At 34.2% G+C, this 12,675-nt stretch overlaps 1 protein-coding gene across 1 annotated transcript in view; it reads right to left on the bottom strand.

The window, feature by feature from the left end:
• Positions 1–508: 508 nt before the first annotated feature.
• The window catches only part of LOC138319637 (uncharacterized), a 35,396-nt gene continuing 23,229 nt past the window's right edge, over positions 509–12,675 (bottom strand). Inside the window, exons 4-6 of the mRNA XM_069262787.1 lie at positions 9,422–9,551; positions 6,096–6,193; positions 509–742 (exon numbers count right to left, since the gene is read on the bottom strand). Coding sequence (XP_069118888.1) covers positions 509–742; positions 6,096–6,193; positions 9,422–9,551 — 462 coding nt within the window. The remainder of the gene's footprint in view (positions 743–6,095; positions 6,194–9,421; positions 9,552–12,675) is intronic.

The raw sequence follows: 12,675 nt of genomic DNA on the forward strand, positions 1-12,675 counted from the left end.
AGAATGGCGGGATATTCTGGTTGTAATAAAAACGTCGAGGTATGAGAGATGTGGAGATGAAACATGTGGAGATGAAAGATACGTTTATTCGGGGTAAAACACCCGGCAAAAATATATTTAATAAATTCGCGAATTTGTTTCCTGGTTTAAAATAACGAGATTCCTTTCTTAGTTGACAGCTATTGAATCGTTGTATCACCCCCTAAAATGAAAATTTTATTAATAGTAAAATATTTCACCCAAAGTTCTTTCTTGATAGTGAATCAAACGAATACTCTAATTCATACAACCTTCCGCCACTAAATCTTTCAAACGCAAGCATTGCTGAGTTGCAGAGTTACGTAAGACTTAGTGATACAGATTATATATTATCAATAAAATGCGTCAGGCACGTTCCTGTGCATGAATTACTTAAAAATCAGCACAATTCATTGATTGTGCATTCGAGCGATAGTGGCTTATATAAATAAGTTCTTTAGTTCTATTTACAAATGTTATCGTAGAAATTCTAGAGAGTAGTCATTGTTCCAAGACTGGCTCTAGCCTCCGTTTCCTTCATTGTGGAGCGGAGCGCAGCCTTGCGGAGAATAGTGAACTTGTTCCCATACTTACGATCAACACATCCATGCGTAGTGTTTGTTGTGTTTGATGTTGAAAAGCCAAATAGACCTTGTTTATCACATCCGTCCCATTGTACCCAGGAATCACTGAAAAAACCAATCAGTTGGAACACAATGGATGTCTGTATCCAAAAAACATAGCAACAACAGAAGAGATCAGTTAAGCAACCCATGGTCTTTGCATCAAGTAAAGATACAAAAAAAATGCATGTAGATCTATATCACAAAGTAGTTTATATTTCCCATATTAACGCAATATAGATCTTAGTTTTCATTGGATAAGTACGTAGTATATAAAGATATCGTAAACACTTGAGTTGGTTTATTACTTATGCATTGTACCTGTTTAAGGTAGATAGAGTATGACACAAGATAATATTTGGCCATCTGGGTATGTGTTTAATTTAAATTTTTTCAGGTTTCAATGTAGTCATAGTATACAACGTAACTGTAACTTTAAAATGTTAACATGTTCAGGCTTGATTTCACTACACTGCGTTATCAACACACTTACTAAACTCGTGAATTTCGTACAAAGGCTAAAACGTCCTTCAACGGCTGTGGAAAGATATATTCTAAAATCAAGCGTGATAATACTATTTCTAATGTGTAACATTGATAATCTTATGAGAAGAAATTCATTTTAACCACGTTCTGTCAGTCGTCCGTCTTCCATTCTTAATTTTGACATTATCCATATCTTCTCTAAACTCATTGAACCAAATTCATTGTAAAAATCAGAAACTTTGATGACCAAAGGTCAGCCAATGATTTTCATTGTAGGGTCCGAACATCCGATGTCTGATACTAATATCATACCGGTATGATTCCTCGATATTGGTCGAGGACCATGTGGTAGATAAGCCTTTGGCTTAACATGTAAATCCATCCTCAATAAATAAAGTTTAAAGTTAAAGGAGAGTTGTTGTTTAAAATATTTGATTAGTTTGTCTTCTGACTGAGAGGTACAATACCAGTGTATTTATATGTTACTGAATGACTAGTTTCTTTCTTAACCAGTTAAAGAGTTAGTGTACGAATTTTACAAATATTTGGTATGGTCTCATAAAACGCCCAAAATGGTCTAGGAACATTCTGGTAGGTCTGAATATATAAGTATACATTAGACTGTACCTAATTCTGAGATCCATGTGTCCTTTAACTCTAATTATTTGAATCTTTTTATGGATGTGGGGCCATAAAGGGCATACACATCATACATAAGATGTATAAGATACTTCTCATAACAACCAACATTCTGAAGAATAGTAATGTTAAAGTGTGTTGCAAATATCCAAGTGAAGACCGCCATTTTGGCACCACGTTCTGTTCTGATTAATGACATCAAGTAGTGACGTCATAATAGGTTTCCTTGTCGGCACAGCAAATAAAAAAGTCATACTACACTTTTGACTGCCAGGAATACCAGAATTGTTTTAGTCACTGGATATCAGGTGGATACGATAAGTTATGATACTGAATAATTTTATGTGTCAGATTTATCGATATATTGATATTAATGATTTTCCATCTATCAAGATTAATGACTGTTGGGAATATGACCATCATGTTATTTAGCAATCGCAATTCCTCGGATGTGCGACATTCACATAAGATAAGTTTCAATTGTGTTGCTTAAAGACAACGGCATCATTTTTGCCCACAGCGTAATGACGTCACAATCGATATTTAACCGAAAGGGATATAATTCTGTTATATGTAAAGACGTTATATGTTTTGCGGTGTCGATCATGATCTCACAAACACAAAGCGCCGTTTCGAACATCAAGAGCATTTAGTTCATATTTATAAGTGTTTCTTTGTAAATCATGCTTTCACTGTCAAATTCACACCAAAAAATTGGATATGTAACATTTAATCAAACACTTATATTCCATTGCCTTTGATAATTGTCCTAATCGTATCGATATTGTTAATTTAAATCAAACTATTCTTTCTCTCATGCCTACGGGGGTGTAATTACTGGCTGGTTCCGGGCAATGCACTCACTATTAAGGGAGCAAAAACAGTAGGATTTTGCGTTGAAAACATCACGCAATTTTCGATTATGGTGAACTGGCTTACACTTATGATACTTATTACAGATTTAAGAATGGCGGGATATTCTGGTTGTAATAAAAACGTCGAGGTATGAGAGATGTGGAGATGAAACATGTGGAGATGAAAGATAAGTTTATTCGGGGTAAAACACCCGGCAAAAATATATTTAATAAATTCGCGAATTTGTTTCCTGGTTTAAAATAACGAGATTCCTTTCTTAGTTGACAGCTATTGAATCGTTGTATCACCCCCTAAAAATGAAAATTTTATTAATAGTAAAATATTTCACCAAAGTTCTTTCTTGATAGTGAATCAAACGAATACTCTAATTCATACAACCTTCCGCCACTAAATCTTTCAAACGCAAGCATTGCTGAGTTGCAGAGTTACGTAAGACTTAGTGATACAGATTATATATTATCAATAAAATGCGTCAGGCACGTTCCTGTGCATGAATTACTTAAAAAATCAGCCACAATTCATTGATTGTGCATTCGAGCGATAGTGGCTTATATAAATAAGTTCTTTAGTTCTATTTACAAATGTTTATCGTAGAAATTCTAGAGAGTAGTCATTGTTTCCAAGACTGGCTCTAGCCTCCGTTTCCTTCATTGTGGAGCGGAGCGCAGCCTTGCGGAGAATAGTGAACTTGTTCCCATACTTACGATCATCACAATCCATGCGTAGTGTTTGTTGTGTTTGATGTTGAAAAGCCAAATAGACCTTGTTTATCACATCCGTCCCATTGTACCCAGGAATCACTGAAAAAACCAATCAGTTGGAACACAATGGATGTCTGTTTATCCAAAAAACATAGCAACAACAGAAGAGATCAGTTAAGCAACCCATGGTCTTTGCATCAAGTAAAGATACAAAAAAATGCATGTAGATCTATATCACAAAGTAGTTTATATTTCCCATATTAAACGCAATATAGATCTTAGTTTTTCATTGGATAAGTACGTAGTATATAAAGATATCGTAAACACTTGAGTTGGTTTATTACTTATGCATTGTACCTGTTTTAAGGTAGATAGAGTATGACACAAGATAATATTTGGCCATCTGGGTATGTGTTTAATTTAAAATTTTTTTCAGGTTTCAATGTAGTCATAGTATATACAACGTAACTGTAACTTTAAAATGTTAACATGTTCAGGCTTGATTTCACTACACTGCGTTATCAACACACTTACTAAAACTCGTGAATTTCGTACAAAGGCTAAAACGTCCTTCAACGGCTGTGGAAAGATATATTCTAAAATCAAGCGTGATAATACTATTTCTAATGTGTAACATTGATAATCTTATGAGAAGAAATTCATTAATTTTAACCACGTTCTGTCAGTCGTCCGTCTTTCCATTCTTAATTTTGACATTATCCATATCTTCTCTAAACTCATTGAACCAAATTCATTGTAAAAAATCAGAAACTTTGATGACCAAAGGTCAGCCAATGATTTTCATTGTAGGGTCCGAACATCCGATGTCTGATACTAATATCATTACCGGTATGATTCCTCGATATTGGTCGAGGACCATGTGGTAGATAAGCCTTTGGCTTAACATGTAAATCCATCCTCAATAAATAAAGTTTAAAGTTAAAGGAGAGTTGTTGTTTAAAATATTTGATTAGTTTGTCTTCTGACTGAGAGGTACAATACCAGTGTATTTATATGTTACTGAATGACTAGTTTCTTTCTTAACCAGTTTAAGAGTTAGTGTACGAATTTTTACAAAATATTTGGTATGGTCTCATAAAACGCCCAAAATGGTCTAGGAACATTCTGGTAGGGTCTGAATATATAAGTATACATTAGACTGTACCTAATTCTGAGATCCATGTGTCCTTTAACTCTAATTATTTGAATCTTTTTATGGATGTGGGGCCATAAAGGGCATACACATCATACATAAGATGTATAAGATACTTCTCATAACAACCAACATTCTGAAGGAATAGTAATGTTAAAGTGTGTTGCAAATATCCAAGTGAAGACCGCCATTTTGGCACCACGTTCTGTTCTGATTAATGACATCAAGTAGTGACGTCATAATAGGTTTCCTTGTCGGCACAGCAAATAAAAAGTCATACTACACTTTTGACTGCCAGGAATACCAGAATTGTTTTAGTCACTGGATATCAGGTGGATACGATAAGTTATGATACTGAATAATTTTATGTGTCAGATTTATCGATATATTGATATTAATGATTTTCCATCTATCAAGATTAATGAACTGTTGGGAATATGACCATCATGTTATTTAGCAATCGCAATTCCTCGGATGTGCGACATTCACATAAGATAAGTTTCAATTGTGTTGCTTAAAGACAACGGCATCATTTTTGCCCACAGCGTAATGACGTCACAATCGATATTTAACCGAAAGGGATATAATTCTGTTATATGTAAAGACGTTATATGTTTTGCGGTGTCGATCATGATCTCACAAACACAAAGCGCCGTTTCGAACATCAAGAGCATTTAGTTCATATTTATAAGTGTTTCTTTGTAAATCATGCTTTCACTGTCAAATTCACACCAAAATTGGATATGTAACATTTAATCAAACACTTATATTCCATTGCCTTTGATAATTGTCCTAATCGTATCGATATTGTTAATTTAAATCAAACTATTCTTTCTCTCATGCCTACGGGGGTGTAATACTGGCTGGTTCCGGGCAATACACTCACTATTAAGGAGCAAAACAGTAGGATTTGCGTTGAAAACATCACGCAATTTTCGATTATGGTGAACTGGCTTACACTTATGATACTTATTACAGATTTAAGAATGGCGGGGATATTCTGGTTGTAATAAAAACGTCGAGGTATTGAGAGATGTGGAGATGAAACATGTGGAGATGAAAGATACGTTTATTCGGGGTTAAAACACCCCGGCAAAAATATATTTAATAAATTCGCGAATTTGTTTCCTGGTTTAAAATAACGAGATTCCTTTCTTAGTTGACAGCTATTGAATCGTTGTATCACCCCCTAAAATGAAAATTTTATTAATAGTAAAATATTTCACCCAAAGTTCTTTTTGATAGTGAATCAAACGAATACTCTAATTCATACAACCTTCCGCCACTAAATCTTTCAAACGCAAGCATTGCTGAGTTGCAGAGTTACGTAAGACTTAGTGATACAGATTATATATTATCAATAAAATGCGTCAGGCATGTTCCTGTGCATGAATTACTTAAAAATCAGCACAATTCATTGATTGTGCATTCGAGCGATAGTGGCTTATATAAATAAGTTCTTTAGTTCTATTTACAAATGTTATCGTAGAAATTCTAGAGAGTAGTCATTGTTCCCAAGACTGGCTCTAGCCTCCGTTTCCTTCATTGTGGAGCGGAGCGCAGCCTTGCGGAGAATAGTGAACTTGTTCCCATACTTACGATCAAACACATCCATGCGTAGTGTTTGTTGTGTTTTTGATGTTGAAAAGCCAAATAGACCTTGTTTATCACATCCGTCCCATTGTACCCAGGAATCACTGGAACACAATGGATGTCTGTATCCAAAAAACATAGCAACAACAGAAGAGATCAGTTAAGCAACCCATGGTCTTTGCATCAAGTAAAGATACAAAAAAATGCATGTAGATCTATATCACAAAGTAGTTTATATTTCCCCATATTAACGGAATATAGATCTTAGTTTTCATTGGATAAGTACGTAGTATATAAAGATATCGTAAACACTTGAGTTGGTTTATTACTTATGCATTGTACCTGATAAGATACTTCTCATAACAACCAACATTCTGAAATATTTACATTTTCACTTCGCTCCGCCTCAATGAAACTAGTAAACTCCGATCACTTCATTTTCCCAATGAAGATGCTTGGTCACGCGCTGACCTCTGACCGGCGTGAGAATACATTTTGACATTGTTTACATTTTAACCTAGTTTTACGCCGCTTCAGTTTTGAATGAACTTTCTGGGATGTGGCTTATCGCTGTACATTTAGAAACACAGACAGAGATGTTTGATAAAGTGATATTAGAAATTGTTAGTAATATGATATTACAGATATTTTACACGTATTTTGAAGAAACGATGACTTAGGCTCAAGCCCCGGAAAATTTGGGTAACATGACGTTAGGCTACTGAGCGCAGCGATGTTCATCACTCATCGAAGTAGGCATAATCAAACGCAAATAGTTAGGATAATGTGTACAATATATAGATCTATATGTGAAACGGTGACATACATGTAAGCTTAGAAACGATAGATTCCATAAAAATACGCTCAAATACCAAACAGGCTGATTTCAGTGACATAAGCCTAACGAAACGATTCTGCGAGTGTCAAAACCCACGGCATTCGAGGGTCGTTGGAAACCACCAACATTTCAAATCAATGTTTCTCTACTTACTTTATACAGAATTTTAATCCTAAAAACTCCAGTTGACAGAGAAGTTATCACATTTCAAGAATAACACACAAGTCTTCCAGTGATCTGCGACTAAATCCCACATTTTAACACGTTTTATTGAGCCCCTGAAGCATGGTTCTTGGACTGCATCGCATACCATAGACACAGGGGTTGGATTTCACAACATTTTTAGTTAATAAACATTTAACTGCTAGCTACAAACAATTACCAGACGAAAATACAACATTCATGTACATTCCATAACAATCGCAATTGATTTTTAAAAGATTTGATTATGTTTAGATACCAACTATTCAGCATTTTCACCACAATCGTCATTTTCTTCAAAACCGGACCCCTGCTAAATCGAGCAACCGGATTACACGTTGACTGCACTGCTAGTACTGCGCAGTATTTCTTTATTTGAAGCTACATGATCATGTTTTTATGATACAATTTAAGCCATTAATTCCTGTACATAAAAACAATATTTCAAAATCGCCGTTTTTAATTGTAACAACGCGCAAAGAATGAAGTTATTTTCGGAACTACATTTTATGTTGCCTTGGTGACGAAAAGAACTGACTGGCGGCTGTTCCGTAGCTGTACATACATGTACGATAACTGGTACAATGTTGCAAATTGTATAATAACCTTATACCGAATACATATAATTTGACTTTTTTCAAAAGCGGGATATTTAAATTGGTTAACGTAAATATAAGGATTGATTATCAATTTTGTTGCTTGCATTGACTGATGAAGAAAGTTAATCTCGTGCAAATGTTACATGAACTGCTTCGCAGTTCACTTCATTTGCACGAGATTAACTTTCTTCATCAGTCAATGCAAGCAACAAAATTGACAATCAATCCTTAAATTAACAAACGATAGTAATGTTAAAGTGTGTTGCAAATATCCAAGTGAAGACCGCCATTTTGGCACCACGTTCTGTTCTGATTAATGACATCAAGTAGTGACGTCATAATAGGTTTCCTTGTCGGCACAGCAAATAAAAAAGTCATTACTACACTTTTGACTGCCAGGAATACCAGAATTGTTTTAGTCACTGGATATCAGGTGGATACGATAAGTTATGATACTGAATAATTTTATGTGTCAGATTTATCGATATATTGATATTAATGATTTTCCATCTATCAAGATTAATGACTGTTGGGAATATGACATCATGTTATTTAGCAATCGCAATTCCTCGGATGTGCGACATTCACATAAGATAAGTTTCAATTGTGTTGCTTAAAGACAACGGCATCATTTTTGCCCACAGCGTAATGACGTCACAATCGATATTTAACCGAAAGGGATATAATTCTGTTATATGTAAAGACGTTATATGTTTTGCGGTGTCGATCATGATCTCACAAACACAAAGCGCCGTTTCGAACATCAAGAGCATTTAGTTCATATTTATAAGTGTTTCTTTGTAAATCATGCTTTCACTGTCAAATTCACACCAAAATTGGATATGTAACATTTAATCAAACACTTATATTCCATTGCCTTTGATAATTGTCCTAATCGTATCGATATTGTTAATTTAAATCAAACTATTCTTTCTCTCATGCCTACGGGGGTGTAATACTGGCTGGTTCCGGGCAATGCACTCACTATTAAGGAGCAAAACAGTAGGATTTGCGTTGAAAACATCACGCAATTTTCGATTATGGTGAACTGGCTTACACTTATGATACTTATTACAGATTTAAGAATGGCGGGATATTCTGGTTGTAATAAAAACGTCGAGGTATGAGAGATGTGGAGATGAAACATGTGGAGATGAAAGATACGTTAATTCGGGGTAAAACACCCGGCAAAAATATATTTAATAAATTCGCGAATTTGTTTCCTGGTTTAAAATAACGAGATTCCTTTCTTAGTTGACAGCTATTGAATCGTTGTATCACCCCCTAAAATGAAAATTTTATTAATAGTAAAATATTTCACCCAAAGTTCTTTCTTGATAGTGAATCAAACGAATACTCTAATTCATACAACCTTCCGCCACTAAATCTTTCAAACGCAAGCATTGCTGAGTTGCAGAGTTACGTAAGACTTAGTGATACAGATTATATATTATCAATAAAATGCGTCAGGCATGTTCCTGTGCATGAATTACTTAAAAATCAGCACAATTCATTGATTGTGCATTCGAGCGATAGTGGCTTATATAAATAAGTTCTTTAGTTCTATTTACAAATGTTATCGTAGAAATTCTAGAGAGTAGTCATTGTTCCAAGACTGGCTCTAGCCTCCGTTTCCTTCATTGTGGAGCGGAGCGCAGCCTTGCGGAGAATAGTGAACTTGTTCCCATACTTACGATCAACACATCCATGCGTAGTGTTTGTTGTGTTTGATGTTGAAAAGCCAAATAGACCTTGTTTATCACATCCGTCCCATTGTACCCAGGAATCACTGAAAAAACCAATCAGTTGGAACACAATGGATGTCTGTATCCAAAAAACATAGCAACAACAGAAGAGATCAGTTAAGCAACCCATGGTCTTTGCATCAAGTAAAGATACAAAAAAATGCATGTAGATCTATATCACAAAGTAGTTTATATTTCCCATATTAACGCAATATAGATCTTAGTTTTCATTGGATAAGTACGTAGTATATAAAGATATCGTAAACACTTGAGTTGGTTTATTACTTATGCATTGTACCTGTTTAAGGTAGATAGAGTATGACACAAGATAATATTTGGCCATCTGGGTATGTGTTTAATTTAAATTTTTTCAGGTTTCAATGTAGTCATAGTATACAACGTAACTGTAACTTTAAAATGTTAACATGTTCAGGCTTGATTTCACTACACTGCGTTATCAACACACTTACTAAACTCGTGAATTTCGTACAAAGGCTAAAACGTCCTTCAACGGCTGTGGAAAGATATATTCTAAAATCAAGCGTGATAATACTATTTCTAATGTGTAACATTGATAATCTTATGAGAAGAAATTCATTTTAACCACGTTCTGTCAGTCGTCCGTCTTCCATTCTTAATTTTGACATTATCCATATCTTCTCTAAACTCATTGAACCAAATTCATTGTAAAAATCAGAAACTTTGATGACCAAAGGTCAGCCAATGATTTTCATTGTAGGGTCCGAACATCCGATGTCTGATACTAATATCATACCGGTATGATTCCTCGATATTGGTCGAGGACCATGTGGTAGATAAGCCTTTGGCTTAACATGTAAATCCATCCTCAATAAATAAAGTTTAAAGTTAAAGGAGAGTTGTTGTTTAAAATATTTGATTAGTTTGTCTTCTGACTGAGAGGTACAATACCAGTGTATTTATATGTTACTGAATGACTAGTTTCTTTCTTAACCAGTTAAAGAGTTAGTGTACGAATTTTACAAATATTTGGTATGGTCTCATAAAACGCCCAAAATGGTCTAGGAACATTCTGGTAGGTCTGAATATATAAGTATACATTAGACTGTACCTAATTCTGAGATCCATGTGTCCTTTAACTCTAATTATTTGAATCTTTTTATGGATGTGGGGCCATAAAGGGCATACACATCATACATAAGATGTATAAGATACTTCTCATAACAACCAACATTCTGAAGAATAGTAATGTTAAAGTGTGTTGCAAATATCCAAGTGAAGACCGCCATTTTGGCACCACGTTCTGTTCTGATTAATGACATCAAGTAGTGACGTCATAATAGGTTTCCTTGTCGGCACAGCAAATAAAAAAGTCATACTACACTTTTGACTGCCAGGAATACCAGAATTGTTTTAGTCACTGGATATCAGGTGGATACGATAAGTTATGATACTGAATAATTTTATGTGTCAGATTTATCGATATATTGATAATAATGATTTTCCATCTATCAAGATTAATGACTGTTGGGAATATGACCACATTCAGTAAACTGAAATGCGTTTATATTGATTATAATAAAGACAAACTTTTTTATAAGATAAATACTGAACCCATTAAATCGTGTACTTTAGGTAGCAGTGTACAGTTAGAATGGCCATGGGTGAGATTTTTATTAAGCAGAAAGCCCCTGTTTTATTATATGCATAAAAAATTAAAGAATGTATATCTCCTAAAATTGGTGAATTCAATCTAGAGACTTATATGCAGGCTTCACATTCGCATAAAGAAATTCCCCAAAATGGGTTCGAGATTAATGGTTTAGAGGGTATCCGAATGTGCGTCTAAGATGGAAAAACTCGATACTGTAGCAGCAGAAATTGATAGCTGGGGTACGAGGTAAGATTGCTCAAAAGTTTAATGATATACCTATGTCGAAATAGGCTCAGTTCCGCAATCACGACAGTGATGCTTAATTTTTAAACTGTATTCAAGAAAAAAAAATTCTAGTAGAGGGGGGTGTAATTTTGGGTTGAAAATCCAAAAAAAAAAAAAAAAATTGGTTACCATTGTTTTTACAGGCTCACAAAACCACAAAAAGCAGACCTGTCCAAAATTGAACTCTGCATAACTATTGCAAATGTTGTGTAGATTAAAAATATATATACTTTTATATAGATGTTATTTAAGGTTAAAAAGCTGTGTGTACATAATTAAAGCCTGCACTTCATTTTGTCTGAATTTTTCAAATTGACTACTGAAAATCATTTTTTGGAAAAATGACTTGATTATAATTGATTTTGCTAAATTTTCATTCATTTACTTAGAAATCACAATCAAACAGTTTGAAACTGTGTAAATACATATAATTTTTCATTTGGTACAACTAAAGGGAGGTAACTGGCTCATTTTGCCATTCTGTAATTTGCTACCTAGGTATGGTATGATATGCTTGACTGTTAATTGATTAATCATTTTACACTTGAACAGCAAGCTGAAAACAGCTAACCGCGTGTCTCTCAGTCCATTTAATATGAATTCTAATTAATTTTGCTCTGCTAATTACCCGGTATCCATGGAAATTTACAGCAAAAGTGCTAATTTTGGGATTTTTTTTCATTGATTTCTCAGTTTTCATATAATTAAGGCTATAATATGTATTTTTTGTACTAGAATGAGTGTTCGGCTAAGCCGGTATTGTCAATTATTGCCATTATCTTAAGATAAGAGGGAAAAGGGGCTTTTTTCAATAAAATGGGAATAACGTACAGTTTTATATGATTACATGTAATATTCTGTATTTCAAGGGTGGGATCACAATATTTTGATGTAATATGCAGGAAATTATGACATTTTGAATGTCATGTTAAGATTTATCTATCAGAATAAGTGTATTTAGTGCTAAGGTGAATTAGAATAGGATTTGTATTGTCAGAAATAATAACACTAAGTTTTTATGACGTCATTTGCACATATAATGATGACGTCACCATTATTATGACGTCATGGTAACTATGACGTCACAGAACAGGGTCAGATTTCATAGCAACCCAGTATTTTTCACTTTTCTGCATAGAGAGAAACTCCAAATACCATATCAAATTTTCAGAATAATTTTATTTCAGAAAACAGCATAGTTATTAAACTTTCATTTTTTCAAATTACCTCCCCTTGTTACTTGTATTGGAGGAATATTGGTGAAAATATACCTTATGGGGAAATT

This window comes from Argopecten irradians, chromosome 3 (genome assembly GCF_041381155.1).
Source record: "Argopecten irradians isolate NY chromosome 3, Ai_NY, whole genome shotgun sequence".
Lineage (NCBI taxonomy): Eukaryota > Metazoa > Mollusca > Bivalvia > Pectinida > Pectinidae > Argopecten > Argopecten irradians.